Genomic DNA, 22,168 nt, shown 5'->3' with positions numbered 1-22,168 from the left:
ACTACATATGGTGGGTAGTGCCTGAGAGACCAGGCCTCCTCACGCAAAGAAGATATTGACCTTTTCAGTTCATTTCCCTCTTTCATCCTCACACACAGATCTCCCACATTGCACCTCCTACAAAGGCTAAATGTGGAAAAGAAAATGTGATTTCATGATGTGTGGGTGTCACAATTACACGGGTTACAATGGTACATTTAAATTCAATGAATTCTAAAGCTGAACATATAAACATATTGCGTACTGTTATACCTTGTTTGTTCACAACAAGTTAAACGGAGTAAGTCGGGCGAAGGACCACAAACCCCAGCGGTTATGAGAGAACTTTGGATCTGAAACATATGAAACCGAGAGGTGTGAGTGAGGGGCAAAATGAGTGTTGAATTTCACAAGCGGTAACCGGAAAGCAGTAGAAAACTATCACAAAATGCTTGTGTGAGGTGAGAAAATAATCAGCAAAACAATAAACTCATATTGCTGATGATAACAGTCCGGACTATTGTCAGGACTCCTCATATATCTAACATTACTGCAATCTATAGCTGCTCACCTTGGGGCCACATCCTCAGAGCTGGTGTTCGGGGACCCGTAGAGGAAAGCTGCAGCACCTACCACAGTATAACGGATGTCAGGGGTTCTGACACAATACACAATACTATTAAACCACATGCAATGACTCAGAAGACTGACTGTGTGATGATGGCCTTGATGATGGACTTAGTCACTTTGCTACCGCTGACTCTTGCTATAGGAAATGTTCCATAGCACACATCATTACGGATTGATCCCTTTGACAAGTAGAGCTAGACCTAGTCTCTCGTGACTGATTTGGTTGTGGGTGCAGAGATGAATCTACAACATTGCGAGTCAAACCCCCAAGCAGTCATAGTAGTGATAACACACATGTGTGAGTGTGTAGGCTGCTCGCACACATCCACCCACTCAGTAGCCAGTGGTGTCAGACATCCTGTCTCAGTAGGGTGAAAGGTATTGTTATGCTTGAACCGGGTTCAGTCCATTACTCAACAGAGCACTGGGGATAAGTCTTCTTAGAAAAAGTCCAAGAAAAACTGCATGGTGCCTGGCCACAACACCACACTCTCTCTTCCACACACTGTCCCACAGACTAACAGAATGCACACACGATGAAACAACTCAGACGAGATTGTTTTGACCATCCTGTCTCTGTAGTATCACTCTTTTGGCAAAGCAAGAATGTTGAAATTATTCTAGGTCTTTTAGTACATTTTCTGTGAGAGTAAATCTGCACATGGCACAGACCTTCACAAATATTAACACTTAAAGTGTAGGCCTAATCCGACAAATATTAGGCATATTGAGCATTTGTGCTTCTAACATTAGTTAATCTATTTGCTTATAAATATCCCTTTTTATTTGCTATTTATACAATAAACACAATTGAAGAATGTAGGGAGATCTGTCTGTAGGCCTATTTCAATATCTTACGATATTGAATATTTAATGTCCGTTTATTTTATGGCCAAACACTGATTGAAATATGCATTATAATGCACTGGTTTCTATAGAGGAAATCCACATTTGAGTCTGGCCAATCTCTGCAAACTGTTCTATTTACACAACAGTAGCGTGCTTCCCAAAAAACGGTCGGTGACTGTTTTGATAAAAGGGGTGACCCGCGAGGTTGGCTGATGCCTCCCCTGCTCTCTCTCTGTACACAACCTCGCGACCCTTGGCACAGCCAGAGAAAACACAGTCTGCACGCAGTGCTGGGTCTGTGGCACAATGATTAACCCGTAAATGTGCTGTCAATCCGCTTCGTAGCCTGCAAAGCCCGCTGAGAGTTGGAGGGGGGCAGACGAGGTTAATTTGTTTCATGGCTCGTGTTGCGTGTCAAACATATATATATATTCGTTCACTGTGTTGTTGTATGTCTGTCTTTGTACACGCGTTTCATATTTTCCTTTCTTTATGATATGTCCTCTTTATTTTTTTCCCTCCCACAGTTTGAGTCAGCGTAAAAAAGCGCATGTCAGCTTCGTGCGTGACAGAAAGATGGATGACCGAGAGATTTCCGCACGCAACTATTGTTTTTCCCGGTGAGTATTTTGAACTTTGGCTTGCATAAGGACAGAGAGAGACCAGGACTGTTAGCTCAGTTACTAATGTGGTATTCACTCCAATCCGTGAGGGGAAGGCGATACAATATGGGGACCGGCCCCCTCCTGTCCCTGTTCCGAACCCCAGCATGCCTGTTTGTGCACTTCGAGCCGGCCGCGGGCGCGAGCGGGGCAGAATGTTGCTCAATTACAGTTTGTGTATAGTGTAAGTGATTGCGTGTTGACTTACTCAAGCCAGAGGGGGTTTGTGTGAGGTCACAGTCACACATTCATGAGTAGTGTCATGGCCTACATTCGTAGAAAAAAAGGTTCCAAATGGGTTCTTTGTAGATGGATAGGGTTCTACCAAGAACCTTTTACATCTGAATGAACCCTTTTTGGAAGACAACGGTTCTTTGTTAAGCAAAGAGTTAAACCTCAAACATTTTTCATCATAAGAGACGATTTTGGAGAAAGGGTTCTTTGATGATTCTTTGGAAGGCAAGAAGTGTTCTACATATGTATCTTCTGAATCTGTATCAGCTATTTTATTGTATTTTTTCATTATTTTAAATTGTGCCTGAGCAAAAATGTTTTGAGTAATCAGCTAAGTTTTAAAAGATAGCTGTGAGAATCGTTTTAACTGTATATGGGAAGATTTATGCATGTACTGTATCTGGTATTCACTTAATCATTTTACATATACAGTACTGACATAGTTGATAACTTTGCCATGATTTCTGTTTTTCAAATGAGTATTTTCTGTGAATTTATTGAGCAGAAAGTAGGAGAATAGAAGGGAGTATGTATAGTATGGTACACAGAAAGTTGGCCAGTTTTACCTAGTGTTGATTTTTCAGTGTAAAATGTCTAGTGTTGATTCAGGAGTTACATTCAACACGCAGTAGTGTCAAATAACCCTGTGTTGGTATTAATAAACAGAGTTGAGTGTGATTGTCATTTTTATCAGTGTGGAGTAAAACATTCAAACACACCCATCATTATCATATTTCCCAGCATGCTCTATTCCAAGTTGATTTTCAGAATTGTTTGTTTCAATGTATTTTGACATGCATATTGATTGGTTGATTAATCTTATGCTACACAAAGATAAATAACATACATTTTATAAACTAATCCAATCTGTTAGTATTTGTACTTACTGCACCTGTTACTGAGATGGTTGTCCTTGTTTATCCAGAGTGACTTCATATAATTTTTTTGTACTTGTTTTTTATTTTTGGTGTTGGTCCCCATGGGAGTCGAACCCACAACCCTTGCGCTGCAAGTGCCGTGCTCTACCAACTCAGCCACACAGCTGATTTCCCACTGATCGATGCATCGCTCCCTGCACTTAAAAATAACTACACTTTCTTCCTTCTTAGAGTTTGGGCCGTCTTCAAGTCAAAAGAAAAGACGGAGACAAACCCTCTCAGATGATCATCCCTAAAACATCTGCATAGTAGGAGGTGTCATTAGCCTTTTCAGGGTTACAAGTACTGCCCTAAGGGTTTACGTAACTCCATAGAATTGGTAATAACAAAAGTGGTAATACAGTAATAACATGGTAATAAAACACAGTAATAACATAGTATAAAAAGTAATAACATGTTAATAAATAAGTGTTGTGTGCTTTGGCATTGCGTGTATGAACAATGGTGATATTGTCTCTCTCTCCCCTCCTGTCTCTGTTCATGCATGTTTTATTTTGCTGAGAGTTCAAAGAAGACACTTCCAAACCTCTGGTAGCACAGACTGTTCTGTCTAGTGTTTACAGACTAGAATAAAAGACTGAGAGATGAGTGCACCAATCTGACCTGTCACCTGAGTGGTTAATTGCTCTAACTACCAGTCTGTGTACAGGGGTTGGTTGACCTCCTCCATAACATTCACAAACAACAACACGCCCTCACACACATGCAAACCCACTCACAAAAAATTCCCTCACACTCACACACACATACCTGGTTTGAAGGTGTGTGACAGGTGTTTGGTTATTGCGTGCCAAAGAACTGAAGACTTCAGCTGCCTTTACAGTCATTACTCAGAAAGGGAGATTCTTCAAGGGAATTTCAATTTGCTGTGGGCTAAACAGTGTTTTAGTTATGATGTGAGCTCTGTAAATGGACATCCTGGATGTATGTGTGTGACCCTAACATGACTAAATAACAGTCTACTCTAACATTTCTTATTGATATTTGTCACGTTATTGTCCTCATTGGCTGCCCTATATACATAGACTTGGAATCACTGGCCACTTTAATAATAGAACACTAGTCACTTTAATAATGTTTACATACTGCTTTACTCATATATGTACAGGATATACTGTATTATATTCTACTGGATTTTAGTCAATGCCACTCCGACATTGCTTGATCTAATATTTTATATATTTCTTAATTCCATTATTTTACTTTTAGATGTGTGTATTGTTGTGAATTGTTAGATACTACTGCACTGATGGAGCAAGGAACACAAGCATTTCGCTACAACCGCAATAACATAAATATGTGTATGTGACCAATACAATTTGAATTGAATTCTATGTATTTGCAACCGTGATTGTTAGATAACCGAACCTGCGTTGCAATAAGAAGTCATGCAAATTGTTGGAGGTCATTGAGCAAGTCACTAATGATGAGCAGAGAGTGGCGTGTAAGCCATAGCCATATGAACAGGGAAGCCTATTTCAAACGGGTGTGATCCTGATGATGTTTACGTTGAATGCTGGACTTGTATGGAATAATGTCCGTCCCATGGCCTCTCACGCTATCGTCTCACTCTCTCCTCACAAAGCTGTACGTAATGCTTAGTGTGATTATATACTTAATGTGTATGCTTAATGAATCAGACTTTGACTGTGTCATGCTGTAGCAGTCAACAGTCTAATTTTGAGAACTTTGTTTTTAAACAGCTCTTTGAAATGGCATAAAATGTTTTCCAAGTTCATACGCGAAGGTTATGCAGGTCAATTGGTATTTGGTGGATTTAAGCAGTTGACTTCAGCCATACCTGCGTGAAGCCTGAGTGGTAGATCGCATGACTCCAAAGGCCAAGATCCTCGCATTTACAGAAGCTGTAGCGCGCGAATATGTGCACCTCCGTGACCAAGAAAAAGTATCACGTCCTTCGCTCTTTGTTCTGCAGCGTTTAAGACACTTGTCTTTCCAGGGGCTGCTGCCTTCAATTGACTGACCAAGCAGATTTAGGATTGTCCCGAAGACCAAGCCCACCCCTCCATACCGGAGCTCCGCTTTCTCACGCGAACTGCAGGAGCAGGGACGCTGCGCTGGGGTGCACGGGCGGTGAGTGGGCGAAAGCCCAGCGACTGGCATTATCCATCATATTGAGTTTGGCAATTATACGGTGTGTAGGCCTATCTCGGATTTTTTTTTAAAGAAGCGATTTAGAGCGTCTCTCAATGTTTATATGCCTCACAATGGAAAATTTAGTCTATTGTTTTTCAGAATTTAAATTACACGTTGGCGTCTTATCTTGGCTTTGGAGTTACACTACACTTTCCTCAAAAGCCTGCACATTTTGGGTTGCCTACTAGTTGTAATCCAGGATTCCAGGAATGATCATCCAAATGTTTAACTAATTAGAAAACGAATGATGAGGCTCTCTAATAGCCACACATTCATACACTGAAATCTGCACTTAAATGTCTTGAGACGTCTTCAAGTTGAATTATGCTAATTATTTACATTTAACAATAAAGTTAACCCATTGTGAATGAAACAGTCCTACAGTTAACCCCAAACCGACTGTATAACTGTCATGGCTGTTGAAAGGAGCGGACCAAGGTGCAGCGTGGTTAGCGTACATGTTCTTTAATTAAGAAAAGAACCCGAACAAAACACTACACTACACTACACTACACTACACTACACTACACTACACTACACTACACTACACTACACTACACTACACTACACTACACTACTACTGGGGGAGGCGAGGGCTTGGCCAAAACGCTCCCACGCAACTTGGCCAATCTTTAACTTGACTGCTAACAGGTACACGCACGCGATGGCATTTGACAGTTTTTATCACGACTTGTTTCAAAACAGACTCCGCTCAGACTGGTGTGTTGTGGATGCTGAGGTCTAGAAGACTCTATTCTGGGTCTTAATACATATAACTTACATTTGAGTAAGTTCCAATTGGGATATTGATTAACACAACAGGGATCCGAAGTCAAACACTTTGGATAGCTTACACAAGCAGACAAGACAATATAGTCTCTTATCTCAATCGAATGTTTTATCCTCCATGACACACTTGATAGGTTGGCTACATTTGTTTCCTATAAGTGAATAAGACGCACACGTCTTCCCATTGTCCTTATATGCACCACCGTTATACTGTTGACAGGTTGAGTGAGATTTATCAAACTGTCAAAGATGAGTCTCTTGATTAAAAGTACTTCGGGGCTGTAAGTTCTCCCGCTTGGGATAGGCTACACCTTTGCACGCTATCGAAATCTGTTGCAATGAGTAGGCCTAAAGGAAAGATTGCCAAAGGGTTTATGACTTAATAACCAATGCGTAACAGTTTCCTGTTAATTAATTTATGGAACAAGTATTCAAAGAAGAAATGTTGATGTTTGCTAATAATGTTTGCTAATAATAAAATCTAAAAATGAATACCACTGGAAACAGACTAGACACTGATGGTACATTTACTTTTGAAACTATTGTGGGTCCAAAGTGATTAACCTCGTGTCCTTAAATTAGTTGTGGAAGAGTTCATGTTCAATAGATCATTAAGAATAAATATTTGGATCAGGCCCTAAAATACTGTCATCCTTATACAATGTGCTTTATATGACTGTTTTCATGAATATGTTCCATATACTTTTAATATAAATAGTTCATAACATGATAAGGAGTGGGTGAATTGCCTTTTTTCAATATGGCTTATTAGCCTACTGCCTACCATAGCCTGCAATATTAAGCACAATACCATAAAATTAATGGTAATAAATTAATAATAAAATACATTTAAATATTTAGGCCTAAACAAATAAATAAAACAAAAAATACAAATATAATTACCACATCTATAACATTATAAGTAACATGTGTAGTATGATGAATAGGTATGATAGTGATTATAGGTCTACATCTACATGGTTGTGCTAATGATTATGATGATATATTATGATTAAAAGTTAGTCTGATTGTATTATTGTATTGTTATTACACAATAACATATTTAGCATGCTCTACTTCAATTGCAAATATAATCGGTGATCATTCCACAAATCAATGTATTCCTCTTACCTAACTGGCTTCTTCTGTATAGTGTGTTTTATAACTCCCTCCAACAGGCTAATGAACATCTGAAAAGAGACTCATCCAATCATTCTGATATGAACCTAAAATCATATCTAAAAATGTTTAAAAATTCAAAATGTAAAAAAAGAACGTCGAATAGCCTACTGAGAATGACTTGTTTGAGAATTAAATATGCAGTCTATTATATTTCTCTACGGTTAGACATTCTAATTTTTTTTTATAACAAACTATATGAAATTGTATGTATATATTTTTTCAATAGGGCCCATCAATGATATATCAGTGAAAGCATGCACTCTTAGAAAAAAAATGTCTTACTCCTTAGACGTTTCTTTTTATTATAAAGGCAAGCTTACATTGTATATACACTACTCATTGATGTTTCCGCTTGATATTTTATTACACCTCTCCTTCAGAGGCAGCCGCTGCTGCTGGCAAGCCAAGAGAGAGCGAGAGAGGGTACGTCACTCAGACATCAGCCAATGGAGCTGAGAAGCGCTCTATAAAAGAAGTTCCCATTCTTACTTTTAAGTACAGAGAAACGGAGTTATCTTAATAGCAAGAGAAAAAGCTTTGTATAAATATAACATCACCTGCAAACTTCTTCGATCTCCCTGCAAGTCGGCTCATTTGGCTCATAACGGAAGGTAATAAAAATGACTAATTCTGCATGTAATATATTTACATTTAATAAGGAACAAGGAAACATATGTTGGAATAGCAGGTGTCTTTTTGTTGTGAATGAAGTGTCGAAATAACATTTATTAATTCGTTTGCACATAATATTAGTACAGTTTTTTTCATTGTTTTTTCAATATAGCAAGCTCCAACACGCATTATATACTGTTATCTTGTACCGTTTATTCTTGAGTCTTCTTTTTCGTATAATCTATTCGAAAAAAATGTACGTACGTGTAGGCAATATAACAGTTAAGGTCTTCATTTTTTTAAACACTATACAGCCTTTTATGTAGCCTATGTTTAATGGTACGAGACTGGTAGAGTAAGGAGGTTTGCAAAAGCGTGAAAGGTGTGAGTGCACCATGCGTAAAATTCATGCAATTTTCGAACAATGTTTTCGAGCAATGTTTATTACTCAGCTGGAGTATTTTTCTCGCTCACTATTAATCACTAAAACATTTACCTCTCTTTACAGATTGTGCACAAGCCACAAATAAAACATACAAATGGTTCTCATGATACTACCCATTATCGGCTCAGTCTCTGTGTCTGAGGGGCTGGTGGCCATGGTAACACTATGCCTGGTGTACATGATCATGAAGTACATGCACACAGAGATCCCAGAGGGACTGAAACGGCTCCCCGGACCAAAGCCCCTGCCCATCATCGGGAATGTGCTGGAGGTGCACAATAACCCTCACCTCAGCCTGACTGCCATGAGCGAGCGCTACGGCTCAGTCTTCCAGATCCAAATAGGGATGCGGCCTGTGGTTGTTCTTAGTGGCAATGAGACAGTCCGCCAGGCTCTTATCAAGCAAGGGGAAGACTTCGCCGGGAGGCCCGATCTATACAGCTTCAAATTCATCAACGACGGCAAGAGCTTGGCCTTTAGCACCGACAAGGCTGGGGTGTGGCGCGCCCGCCGCAAGCTAGCTATGAGCGCCCTCCGCTCTTTCGCCACCCTGGAGGGATCGACCCCAGAGTACTCCTGTGCCCTGGAGGAGCACGTCTGCAAGGAGGGAGAGTACCTGGTAAAACAGCTGACTTCCGTCATGGATGTCAGTGGCAGCTTTGACCCCTTCCGCCATATTGTTGTATCGGTGGCCAACGTCATCTGTGGAATGTGCTTCGGCCGGCGCTACAGCCATGATGACCAGGAGCTGTTGGGCTTGGTGAACATGAGTGATGAGTTTGGGCAGGTGGTGGGCAGCGGCAACCCTGCAGACTTCATTCCCATCCTTCGTTACCTGCCCAACCGCACCATGAAGAGGTTTATGGATATCAATGACCGTTTCAACACCTTTGTGCAGAAGATTGTCAGTGAGCACTATGACAGCTATGACAAGGTAAATAATACATTGCATCATGTTTCAAAAAAATGTTTGATCTATTGCTGTTTGTTGTCTGTGATACTGATTGTCCATTGTTCTGTTTTCAGGACAACATCCGTGACATCACTGACTCCCTCATTGACCACTGTGAGGACAGGAAACTAGATGAGAACGCCAACGTCCAGGTGTCTGATGAGAAGATTGTGGGCATTGTCAATGATCTGTTTGGGGCAGGTGAGTTGAGTTAAAATAACGCAACAGTTATGCTGAGTCACTCCATATAATTGACTTTTTTTTTTACATTTGTAAGATGTTTTAATTATGCAATGCGGCTTCTGTCTCCCTCTCAAGGTTTTGACACCATCAGCACAGCTTTGTCATGGGCTGTTGTGTACCTTGTGGCTTACCCAGAGATCCAGGAAAGACTGCATCAGGAACTGAGTAAGTTGAAACTTGCTAGTTTTAACAGATAGTTCTGTTCCCTAAATGAAATGAGTCATTCACAGAGAGATCCTATAAATCAGTTCTATATGTAATTATATGGAGTCATGATTCAAAATATTGTGGCTTACTGACCTGTCACTACGCATCCCATTCTTTTTTGATAACCAATGTTCTCTATTGTCCTCCCAACAGAGGAAAAGGTGGGAATGATTCGCACTCCCCGTCTCTCAGACAAAATCAACTTACCTCTGCTGGAAGCCTTCATCCTGGAGATCTTCCGGCACTCTTCCTTCCTGCCGTTCACCATCCCACACTGGTGAGTTGCACTTGCACCTGCTCAAAACACAAATTTACAATATCAGCCAAACAGACATTTACAATATCAGCCAAACAGACATTTACAATATCAGCCAAACAGACATTTACAATATCAGCCAAACAGACATTTACAATATCAGCCAAACAGACATTTACAATGTTAGCCAAACAGACATTTACAATATCAGTTACACATTATAGACACATATGGCATGGTCTGACTCTGGTATTGTCAATATTTTTTCAGCACAATCAAGGATACATCGCTCAATGGCTACTTCATTCCCAAGGACACCTGTGTCTTCATCAACCAGTGGCAGGTCAACCATGACCCGTGAGTAGGATTTTCAAACTAAAACTTCTCAACTCCATTACTATGCAACTACTGTGTAACAACTGTGTTGTTACTGCAGTAATTACAGTGTTACTACACAGGTATAACAATAACCTAATGTAAATTGTTACCTCTGTGCTCTTCAGGGAGCTGTGGAAGGAGCCTTCTTCATTCAACCCTGACCGTTTCCTGAGTGCTGATGGCACAGAACTCAACAAGCTGGAGGGGGAGAAGGTGCTCGTATTTGGCATGGGCAAGCGCCGCTGCATCGGTGAGGCCATCGGACGCAACGAGGTCTACCTCTTCCTGGCTATCCTGCTCCAAAGGCTGCGCTTCCAGGAGAAACCTGGGCACCCGCTGGACATGACCCCAGAGTACGGCCTCACCATGAAGCACAAGCGCTGTCAGCTGAAGGCTAGCCTGCGGCCATGGGGGCAGGAGGAGTGAGGGCCATGGTCACATTTATGATTCTCAACATCACTATAACTGATTTATAGTTAGCCCTACATACTTGATGGCATGAGCTGAGATCAGATATAAAAGCCAGAGGGTACATTTTCTCTCTAGGAAAGACTGGGCTTGACACCTCTCTTGATTCATAGGAGAATTAACAGTGAGGGAAAACTGAGTCAAATTGTAGACAATTTGAAATCGATAAAATTATAATCTGAAACACGGTTTGTAGATGGATTCCAAACAAGTGTTGAATTGGATAAAGGACCTTCACAAACTCATAGAGGTGATTGGTTTCTATGACCAGCATACTACAGGCCCTACTAGAGTTTGTCAGGTGTTTCTTCAGGAGATATCAGGAGAGACTATAGCTGTTTAGCTGCCTTTTTGTCTACATTGTGTTTTACTTCTCCTCTTGCTTTGATCACAGCTCATATACTGTATCAGATCGCTTTAAAGAGGATGAATCTATAAAACATACACATAAACCCATGGTGGGGTGTTAAAGAGCATTGTTTTTAGTTTCATGTTTGGGTAGAATTTTTTGCTACATATTTTTTTGTGGCAAAAATGTTACAACCTACATGATAAAGTGCCTGTTCTCGTACTTTTGAGTTATTGTTTAGGTGGTCATAGATCACAGGCAGTTGAATGGATGTAACCTCCCATTTCTAAGCTAGATATTTTTTATTCCACTGAATAAATCAGTAAAACGTGGACACAACACACTGAAGCTATGTTTGTATGCCACCAACATGTGATTGATTGTTTGTGTACATATTTAAGCCTAGATGTATTTTGGAAAGTCCTTTTTTGAAATGTGCCTAAAATGTGTATATATTGTGGTGACTTATTATGGTGGCTTTGTATGACTTTATCAGGATACTAAAATACGTATGTATTATTGACTGTGTTATAAATGTCAACATTTTATAATGTAACGAAGGACTCTTGTAAACTAAAGCCCAAACTGTACACACTTTGCATTGTGTTGTTGATAGCTATCTAGGTAGCTACTGAAATAAAAGCTGAAAATGAAAGAAAATCAATTAACTTGTGCTCTTTTTTTCTTGAGTGTGTTGGCCTATCTCATTGGCAACCCATCCAACAATTCACAAGCTAATATACACAGGCCAACCATTAGGAGAGGACGTCTGTATTTGGCTGACCAAAGAGTAAATCTGTGACACTACTAGATAAGATAGGGTTGGATACAAGACTGTGTACAAGACTTGGACTTCTACTATAAAAACAATCAGCACATAAACTGAGCACGTTTTATGAGTAAATAAGCTATAAACTTGCCATTGGTGCAATGATTTAAAACAACCTTTGTTGGCATTATAAATAATGCCTTAATTGTTTATAATAATTGCATTTACCTTAATACACCTTTGCAGCAACATGTGCCCTCATTGGTGGCCCCCTCCCGCATAAACAATCAATGAACGCTGGTGGGGAAAGCTAGGGAAGTGACGTTGTGAACAGGAAACAACACTGATTCTTCGAGATCAGAAAGTTTTGTTAGCAAACTAGCAAATTCATCACAAAAAACTCATCATACACAAAAACAAGGTATACTCTTTTCAATTTTACCTGATAGCGTTTAATGAATAACAAAATGGTGGAGAGGATGGCTATATTAATAACCGACGTTAGCCATGATCTCTGATTTAGCTACGCTAAAGTTATTTAGTTAACGTTACCGTTCACAGCAATTTGGCAGTAGCTACCTATTTAGTTAGTTAGCTAGGGAGCGTTAGCTAGCCATCTTCTCGAATGGAACAGCTAGCCAATTACGTTATTTGGTTAGGTAGCTAGATACCGATTTAACACAGTGATAGCTAACTAGGGTATTTGACAGCTACATTGCCAGTTTGTTTCCTACCTAGTTAGCTAGCTAACGATGTAATTGCCAGAGTAGGTAAGTGATGAGTGAGTAGCCAGTTTACGTTAGATAGCTAACGTTAGGAGTAATCTACAAAAGTCGATGGTTACCCCCTGCTGTTAGCCCATTGTATAGCTAATGTAACTGGTATGGAACTCATATTTTAGACCTGTAACCATGTCCTTAGACTGTGTTCCACCATTAATGTCTCATTGGTCAGAAAGCTATAATGTATTTGTGAAGTTGTTGTATGTCTTCCAATAATGCCTAGATCCAGAGAGAATGGCTGCAGACTGGCTGGGAAGTCTGGTGTCAATAAACTGTGGACCAACCCTGGGCATGTACCAGGGAGAAGTGTCATCTGTGGACCAGACTAGTCAGACCATCTCTCTCAGACAACCTTTCCACAATGGGGTCAGGTGCCCTGTCCCTGAGGTCACCTTCAGGTAAGGCTTTCACATGGTGAAGTACAGAAAGATTAGCTTGCGTCACAGATTTCAGGAAATCATTTGCGGTGACAATGACATAGGAGTTGGCATTTGGCAGGACGGCACAAACAGATCTGAGACTCAGGCTACAGACATACTAGTTACATTCTGTGCATTGATCTAGTTATTTCACAAAGACATAGGGGCCTACTTATTTGTTTTAAGCAATCTGCTGTTAACATGTCAATGTTTACATTCTGTGCAGTGCTATGGACATCAGAGAGCTCAAGTTCCTGGATATCCAAACTCAAAGTGGTGTCAGCAGAGCCAGTGCTGGACAGGGGGTCTTGTCTGATCCAGGTGTCAAATCTTCAGGGCAGAGTGGTCAGAATAGCAGAGGTGGTTACCTTGCCAACAACACCCATTGCACCACCGCTCCTATTACCATTTTACGCAAAGGTGAGATGAGAGGACTAGTTTGGGAGTTTTATTTTTCAAACTGGTTGCAAGGCCCTGACGCAACCTCCCCTCAGGTAACAACAATTGGACTGGGGGACTTTTTATACACTGGTGGTGGAACACCACCTTCTATCAGCAGTTCTCCAGAAGCCACAAAGAGTGCTGTCTGACTGAGTGCATTTGAATAGGCCACAGGCTTTTTCAGTGTATTCTACCATGGCCACAGCCTTTCTTCTTATGTACAGTGCAATCGGAAAGTATCCAGACCCCTTGACTTTTTCCACATTTTGTTACGTTACAGCATTATGAAATGGATATAAAAAAATCTACACACAATACCACATAATGGCAAAGCAAAAACAGGTTTTTAGAAATGTTTGCAAATGTATTAAATATCAGAAATACCTTATTTAAGTATTCAGACCCTTTGCTATGAGACTCAAAATTGAGCTTTGGTGCATCCTGTTTCCATAGACACCCCCCCCCCTCTAAACTGAGCAATCGGGGGAGAAGGGCTTTGGCGGTGAGGTAACCAAGAACCCAATGGTCACTCTGATAGAGCTCCAGAGTTCCTCTGTGAGGAAGGACACTCCATCAATCAGCACTCCACCAAGCAGGCCATTATGGTAGAGTGGCCAGACGGAAGCCACTCCTCAGTAAAAGGCACATGACAGCCCGCTTGGAGTTTGCCAAAAGGCACCTAAAGGATTCTCAGACCATAAGAAACAAGACTCTCTGGCCTGAAGAAACCAAGACTGAACTCTGGCCTGAATGCCAAGCGTCACGACTAGAGGAAACCTGGCACCATCTCACAGTGAAGCATGGTGGTGGCAGCATCATGCTGTGGGGATGTTTTTCAGTGGCAGGGACTGGGAGGCAAAGATGAACAGAGTAAAGTACAGAGAGATCCTTGGAAGAAAACCTGCTCCAGAGCACTCAGGACCTCAGACTGGGGTGAAGGTTCACCTTCCAACAGGACAACCACCCTAAGCCACACAGCCAAGACAACGCTGGAGTGGCTTTGGGACAAGTCTCTGAATGTCCTTGAGTGGCCCAGCCAGAGCCTATCAAACATCTCTGGAGAGACCTTAAAATAGCTGTGTAGCAACACTCCCCATCCAACCTGACAGAGCTTGAGAGGATCTGAAGAGAAGAATGGAAGAAACTCCCCAAATACAGGTGTGCCAGCTTGTAGCGTCATACCTAAGAAGACTTGAGGCTGTAATCGCTGCCAAAGGTGCTTCAAAAAAGTACTAAGTAAAGGGTCTGAATACTTCTGTAAATGGTATATTTCTGTATGAAATAAACGTTCACGTGATGGGAGAAGGGCACAACGGCCACTGGCCGCAAAAGGCATGGATTTTTTTAGGGTGCATTACAGCCACAAAGGGGATGCCGCCGTGAAATTTGGGGCGCTGTCAAGTGCTTGTCAAATTGTGAATGAGAGACAAATGAAGTGTACAGCCTGCGAAAAAACAAAGGAGAACTCATGCCTTTCAAGCAATTTTTTTTCAAGTCCTCATTAGTCGCATCGTGCAGCCTTACAATGTATTAAAAATCAAAACATATAGCCCAACGTTTGTAGAACAACTAAAGTTACATTAATAACTCTAAATTAAGCATATAGGAGTAGCTATTTATTTGTTAACCGCTCAACACAGCATGTGCGCACTCCCTCAAATAATTTAAAAGAAAACATTTATATTTTATTCAGCTATGTTCAAATGTATTCTTCATACTATAAAATAATGGCACAGAATTCGAAGCAAATCTTGTTGCTAAATGAGCTAGTGTAGACAACAGCTATTTGGCATATCCAGATCAGGGCCTAACATAAGGACAACTCAAGAGTTTGCATTTCTGTTCTTCTGAAATAGACTACTTTTTCTTCATATCATGTTTCTTTAGACCTGTTTAAAATAAATAATAGATTTATTGTGAAGGTGTAGGCTATATTACATGGATTTATTATACTTTTTCTAATATAGATGTTCCAAAGGTCTGCAGCAGTGGCTGGTAGGCTATGTGTGGAAGCCAGGAGATGCTAAATGTGTTTGTTAGTTAACGGTCAATTACCGCGAGACCGGCCAGTTATTTGCTTAACAATCACCGGCTGATTAAATTTCGTGACCGCAACAGTCCTAGTAATGTAACAAAATGTGGGAAAAGTCAAGGGGTCTGAATACTTTCTGAATGCACTATATATTGTACCAGACTCTTACACCATTTATTTAACCTTTTTATTTAACCATCACACTCAATGACTAAATACATTTTTATCTCTGCCTCTGTTGCTTATGTGTGCTAGATGTAGGCTAATACATTTGACCTGCACTATATTTAGCCACTTCATGTGTTTACTCATTGAATTTGGTGCCAACTGTAACAGTTAATCCCATTTAGAAAGTACACTCAACACATTATCACATTGGGAACGAGGCTATTTCTCAATTATGACATGTTTACATAAGACAGTTTAAGCACAGCCATGAACGTGTTTCCCGCTATCTGACTGTGATTATAGAGCAGAAAGTTCTCATTGTTGATCTTTTTCCTTATTCAGTGACAGGAGGAAATGTGAAACTACAAGTATCAGCATCACATGTAAATCCACTCCCTAATCTCTGGGATCTGCACAGTTTGTCAGCAGTCATTGAAGCCGAGCCAACACATTGCTTCACCTGCCATTTTCTTCTCTTTTTGATTATAGTAACATTTATGCACTTGTCTTTTTTGAGAGACACCAAGGCTCTGTGGGAAAGGTTACACTGTTTTACCTGACCGGCACATTCATACATTTAGAGCCTTTGTTTCTTTTGTTTGGTCCCTGCTCTGTTATTTCTGTTTATCAGACACAGAAATCCCTGCAGTGTTTTGGGCACAAATGTTTTTGTAAATGATTAACCTCGATGTACTATGTGAATACTTTTCTGTCATTTCTGCCAGGTAAATTAACCACAACCATAATCAAATCAAATTTTATTAGTCACATGCGCCGAAAACAACAGGTGTAGGTAGACCTTACAGTGAAATGATTACTTACGAGCCCTTAACCAACAATGCAGTTAAAAAAAATATGGATAAGAAATAAAGTAACAAGTAATTAAAGAGCAGCAGTAAAATAACAATAGCGAAACCATATATAGGGGGGTACCGGTACAGAGTCAATGCGCGGGGGCACCGATTAGTTGAGGTAATATGTACATGTAGGTAGGGTTATTAAAGTGACTATGCATCGATGATAACAGAGAGTAGCAACGGTGTGTGTGTGTGGGGGGGGCAATGCAAATAATCTGGGTTGCCATTTGGTTAGATGTTCAGGAGTCTTATGGCTTGGGGATAGAAGCTGTTGAGAAGCCTCTTAGACCTAGACTTGGCTCTCCGGTACCGCTTGCCGTGCGGTAGCAGAGAGAATAGTTTATGACTAGGGTGGCTGGAGTCTTTTTAATGCCTTCCTTTGACACCGCCTGGTGTAGAGGTTTGGGGTGGCAGGAAGCTTGGCCCCAGTGATGAACTAGTTCGTTCACACTACCCTCTGTAGTACCTTGCAGTCGGATGCCGAGCAGTTGCCATACCAGGCAGTGATGCGACCCGTCAGGATGCTCTCGATGGTGCCGCTGTAGAATCTTTTGAGGATCTGAGGACCCATGCCAAATCTTTTTAGTCTCTTGAGGGGAATAGGTTTTGTCGTGCCCTCTTTACGACTGTCTTGGTGTGCTTGGACCATGTATGTTTGTTGGGGATGTGGACGCCAAGGAACTTGAAGCTCTCAACCTGCTCCACTGCAGCCCCGTCGATGAGAATGGGGGCATGCTCGGTCCTCTTTTCCCTTTAGTCCACAATCATCTCCTTTTGTCTTGGCACCACACGGCCAGGTCTCTGACCTCCTCCCCAAAGGCTGTCTCTTTGGTGTTGTCATCGGCAAACTTAAAGATGGTGTTGGAGTCGTGCTTGGCCGTGCAGTCATCAGTGAACAGGGAGTGCAAGGAGTGGACTGAGCACGCACCCCTGAGGGGCCCCTGTGTTGAGGATCAGCGTGGCGGATGTGTTGTTACCTACCCTTACCACCTGGGGGGCGGCCCATCAGGAAGTTTAGGATCCAGTTGCGGAGGGAGGTGTTTAGTCCCAGGGTCCCTAACTTATTGATGAGCTTTGAGGGGACTATGGTGTTGAACGCTGAGCTGTAGTCAATGAATAGCATTCTCACATAGATGTTCAATTTGTCCAGGTGGGAAAGGGCAGTGTGAAGTGCAATTGAGATTGCATTATCTGTGGATCTGTTGGGGAACTACATTACATTTACATTTACATTTAAGTCATTTAGCAGACGCTCTTATCCAGAGCGACTTACAAATTGGTGCATTCACCTTATGACATCCAGTGGGACAGTCACTTAACAATAGTGCATCTAAAACTTAGGGGGGGTGGAAATTGGAGTGGATCTCGGGTTTCTGAGATAATGGTGTTGATATGAGGCATGACCAGCTTTTCAAAGCACTTCATGGCTACAGATGTGAGTTCTACGGGTCGGTAGTCATTTAGGCAGGTTACCTTAGTGTTCCTGGGCACAGGCACTATCGTGGTCTGCTTAAAACATGTTGGTTTTACAGACTTGGACAGGGAGAGGTTGAAAATGTCATTGAAGACACTTGCCAGTTGGTCAGCACATGCTCACCGTACAAGTCCTGGTAATCCGTCTGGCCCTGCGGTCTTGTGAATGTTGACCTGTTTAAAGGTCTTACTCATATCGGCTGCGGAAGGCATGATCACACAGTCTTCCGGAACAGCTGGTTCTCGCATGCATGTTTCAGTGTTATTTGCTTGGAAGCAAGCTTAGAAGTAGTTTAGCTCGTCTGGTAGGCTTGTGTCACTGGGCAGCTCTCGGCTGTGCTTCCCTTTTGTAGTCTGTAATGGTTTACAAGCCCTGCCACATCCGACGAGCGTCAGAGCCGGTGTAGTACGATTCAGTCTTAGTTCTGTAATGACGCTTTGCCTGTTTGATGGTTCGTCTGAGGGCATAGCGGGATTTCTTATAAGCTTTCGGGTTGGTGTCTGCTTCTTGAAAGCGGTAGCTCTAGCCTTTAGCTCAGTGGGGATGTTGCCTGTAATCCATTGCTTCTGGTTGGTGTATGTACTACGGTCACTGAAGGGACGATGTCATAGACACACTTATTGATGAAGCCAATGACTGATGTGGTGTACTCCTCAATGCCATCGGAGGAATCCCGGAACATATTCCAGTCTGTGCTAGCAAAACAGTCCTGTAGCTTAGCATCTGCTTCATCTGACCACTTTCTTATTGATCTAGTCACTGGTGCTTCCTGCTTTAATTTTTTTGCTTGTAAGCAGGAATCAGGAGGATAGAATTATGGTCAGATTTGCCAAATGGAGGGCGAGGAAGAGCTTTGTATGCGTCTCTGTGTGTGGAGTAAAGGTGGTCCAGAGTTATTTTGCCCCCTCCCCCCTGGTTGCACATTTAACATGCTGATAGAAATTTGGTAAAACGGATTTAAGTTTCCCTGCATTAAAGTCCCAGGCTACTAGGATCGCCGCCTCTGGGTGACCGTTTTCTTGTTTGCTTATGGCGGAATACAGCTCCTTCAATGCTGTCTTAGTGCCAGCCTCAGTCTGTGGTGGTATGTAAACAGCTACGAAAAATACAGATAAACTCTCTAGGTAGATAGTGTAGTCTACAGATTATCATGAGATACTCTACCTCAGGTGAGCAATAGCTCGAGACTTAGATATCGTGCACCAGCTGTTATTTACAAAAATACATAGTCCGCCGCTCCTCTTACCAGATGCCGCTGTTTTGTCCTGCCGGTAGAGTTTATAACCAGCCAGCTGTATGTTGAATGTATCGTCGTTTAGCCACGACTCTGTTGAGCATAAGATATTACAGTTTTAAATGTCCCGTTGGTAGTTTAATCTTCCGCTTTGGTCTTCGATTTTATTCTACAAAGATTGCATGTTTGCTAACAGAATGGAAGGAAGTGGGGGTTTATTCGATCGCCTACGAATTCTCAGGAGGCAGCCCGCCCTCTGGCCACTTTGTCTCAGCCACCTCTTCACACAAATCACGGGTATCTGGGCTTGTTCCCGAGAAAGCAGAAAATAATTCGCGTCGGGCTCCTCAGACTCCTTAAAGGGAAAAAAGGATTCTGGTGAGTAATCGCAGTCCTGATGTTCAGAAATTATTTTCGGTCACAAGAGACGGTAGCGGCAACATTATGTACAAAATAAGTTTAAAAATAAGTTATAAACGAACAAAAAAACACAATCGGTTGGGGACGCGTAAAACGTCAGCCTTCTTCTCCGGCTCCATTGTTACATAAAACAGTGACCATTTTAAAATAGCTACATAATAGTTATCTGCTTAATCAGTCTAGTTTATTTCTGTCTGTCTGGTGAACCGGTGTCCTTTCCTCTAGTCTATGGTTTCACTAGGTTACTGTTAACAAGCCTGTGCGTGGAAGCAGCCAGGCACTGTTTGCAATGCTGTGACTTCCCCAGATTCCCATAGCGTGCAAAAGGCTTGTACCAAAGTTCCTCTTTACAATACGTGTGTGACTAAGATCAATAAACATTCCCCCCTCGCTGTGTCTGCTCCTAAAGAGGTTATGCAAGGCCTGGCTTACGTGCCCTTCTGTTCTCAGTCTCCTCACCCTCCCTCTCTCCTGCTCAGCGCAGGACCCCCCCCACAGGAAGCCATGTTGTTCCAGTGGCAGTGCGCTTGGAAGGGGCCAGCCATATCAATTGTGGAAGCACTGTTTACCTTTGGATTTTTATTTTAATCTCCAGATTCTTGGGCCAACAGCCAAGGGAGCTAATGCACAAATTGCATGAGCCTGAAGTTCTGAGTGGCAGGGGCTGGGCTGACCCTTTCACATCAATGCCATGCCCCAAACCAGCCCCTTAGCAAGGGGCCATAGAAAGAAAGGGAGGTGGGGTTACGGACTACTTATTCAAGAACATGGGCTGTACAAATGATTTGTAATTATCTGACAGTATTTATGGGAGATTTAGTATGGGAATGTAGGAATTAAATGAATTATGCATAGTCCTCTGCAAATCAAGTGGATTATTTTGGATCCTAACAGACCTTGATAAATTAAGAGGGTAATTGGGGGAAAAAATAGCTTAAAAAAAATGAAATCCATATAAACATGTTCCTATACATGCTATCAGTCCTTTGTTTTTCCTGTGCCCCTGGTACATACCATTAAGTGTACAGTAAAGCTCTTCCTTCCTGTTCTTGATTGGACTGACACACACACACACACACACACACACACACACACACACACACACACACACACACACACACACACACACACACACACACACACACACACACACACACACACACACACACACACACACACACACACACACACACACACAGGGAGTTGTTGCGGCTGACTGACATGGTTTTCCTTCTGTCAGTCTTACCTTGCATGTGAAGACATTTCCCTCCACACAACACAGCAACATGTTGACAAGCCTCACACGCTGTCACAGCACACTGTCATTCACTTCAGTTTTGTGCCTGTGTGTTTATCTCACTGGTGTCATTGTGATTCATTTTTCTGTACGAGTATTGGCCAACATTTGCTTGTAACATGTGTAACTTTAGTATGGGTCATGTTTAATCATTGTTTGAAATGTAGTTCACTGTGTAGTTTCAGTCAATTATTTTTCACATGGCTCAAGTTCATGTTTTGTTCAAATATCTCAGCTCTCCTTGAACCTAAGATTCTTACACCTCTTCTTACACCTCTCCACATTTTCACATCAATTCAATCAGACACTAGTACTAACTTGGTGTTCATTATTCTCTGCTTGACTTGGAGCATTGCCCAGTGCATTCAGGCATCTGATTCACTGAGATTTACAATAGACCTGTAGGTAATTGTACTCTGTGTGGTCTCATTGTAAAATGTTTGCCTATGTTGAAAAGCCAATGCACACATATGAACAGTTTTTTTTTTAAGCAGTCCCTCACTCCCCTCCATTGTCGAAAATACATTTGATATAGTAGCAGGTCTCAGATCAGTCGGTGTGATCGGGTGACAATGCCATTGTGACAACAGTAGTGTGTACGTGACTTGACTGAGTCTTGGTGTGTATCTTGCGTGAGAGCCTAAAGTACCTAGCTGTCAGTGTGACACTTGCGTGCGGCTGTGCCTCTCTCTCCCTCTCTCTCTCTAGGTTAGCGTGAGACCTCATCACAGTTAGGGTTGAACACCCGGTTTTTCCAGTTATTTTTTTTCCAGTTGGTTCTTTTTGATTTGTTAGTGCGCCATGCATGTATCTAAACGTTGTGTGTTGAGGATTGTGTGTTGGTAGAAAACTACTAGCCTGTATTATTAATGTGCTATTGATGTTGCTTGTTATATAACTGTAGCTCCTGATACAGCCATAGGATAAGATCAGTATTGAGGACAC

At 41.7% G+C, this 22,168-nt stretch overlaps 2 protein-coding genes and 1 long non-coding RNA gene across 5 annotated transcripts in view; 2 read left to right on the top strand and 1 right to left on the bottom strand.

Annotated features, from left to right (window-relative positions):
- Positions 1–7,618: 7,618 nt before the first annotated feature.
- LOC124035593 lies at positions 7,619–20,323 on the bottom strand. Of its 2 annotated transcripts, none has more exons than XR_006838774.1 (3): positions 19,519–20,323; positions 10,087–10,173; positions 7,619–9,617 (listed from the first exon to the last, which is right to left on the bottom strand). It is a non-coding gene; the product is annotated as an uncharacterized LOC124035593 (long non-coding RNA). The 2 variants fall into 2 exon arrangements; XR_006838773.1 differs by having other exon boundaries at positions 10,087–10,176; positions 19,519–20,322.
- On the top strand, positions 7,877–11,988 carry LOC124035591 (cytochrome P450 1A1-like). The gene is made up of 7 exons (XM_046349096.1): positions 7,877–8,031; positions 8,541–9,411; positions 9,504–9,630; positions 9,748–9,837; positions 10,033–10,156; positions 10,406–10,492; positions 10,639–11,988. The coding sequence occupies exons 2-7, from the start codon at positions 8,572–8,574 to the stop codon at positions 10,937–10,939; spliced, it is 1,569 nt and encodes a 522-aa protein (XP_046205052.1). The 5' UTR covers positions 7,877–8,031; positions 8,541–8,571; the 3' UTR covers positions 10,940–11,988.
- Positions 12,397–22,168, top strand: part of LOC124035592 (enhancer of mRNA-decapping protein 3-like) — a 33,488-nt gene continuing 23,716 nt past the window's right edge. The window contains exons 1-3 of one of the 2 annotated variants that reach the window (XM_046349098.1): positions 12,397–12,520; positions 13,105–13,279; positions 13,527–13,660. In XM_046349098.1, the coding sequence (XP_046205054.1) occupies positions 13,116–13,279; positions 13,527–13,660 (298 nt within the window). In that variant the 5' untranslated portion in view covers positions 12,397–12,520; positions 13,105–13,115. Of the gene's footprint in view, positions 12,521–13,104; positions 13,280–13,526; positions 13,721–22,168 lie in introns of both variants that reach the window. The other variant, XM_046349097.1, reaches the window with a different exon arrangement.

Source organism: Oncorhynchus gorbuscha, linkage group LG05, assembly GCF_021184085.1.
Source record: "Oncorhynchus gorbuscha isolate QuinsamMale2020 ecotype Even-year linkage group LG05, OgorEven_v1.0, whole genome shotgun sequence".
In the NCBI taxonomy this organism is placed as follows: Eukaryota; Metazoa; Chordata; class Actinopteri; order Salmoniformes; family Salmonidae; genus Oncorhynchus; species Oncorhynchus gorbuscha.
The sequence above is the reverse complement of the archived record's forward strand: the minus strand, read 5'-3'. Positions and strand labels throughout refer to the sequence as shown.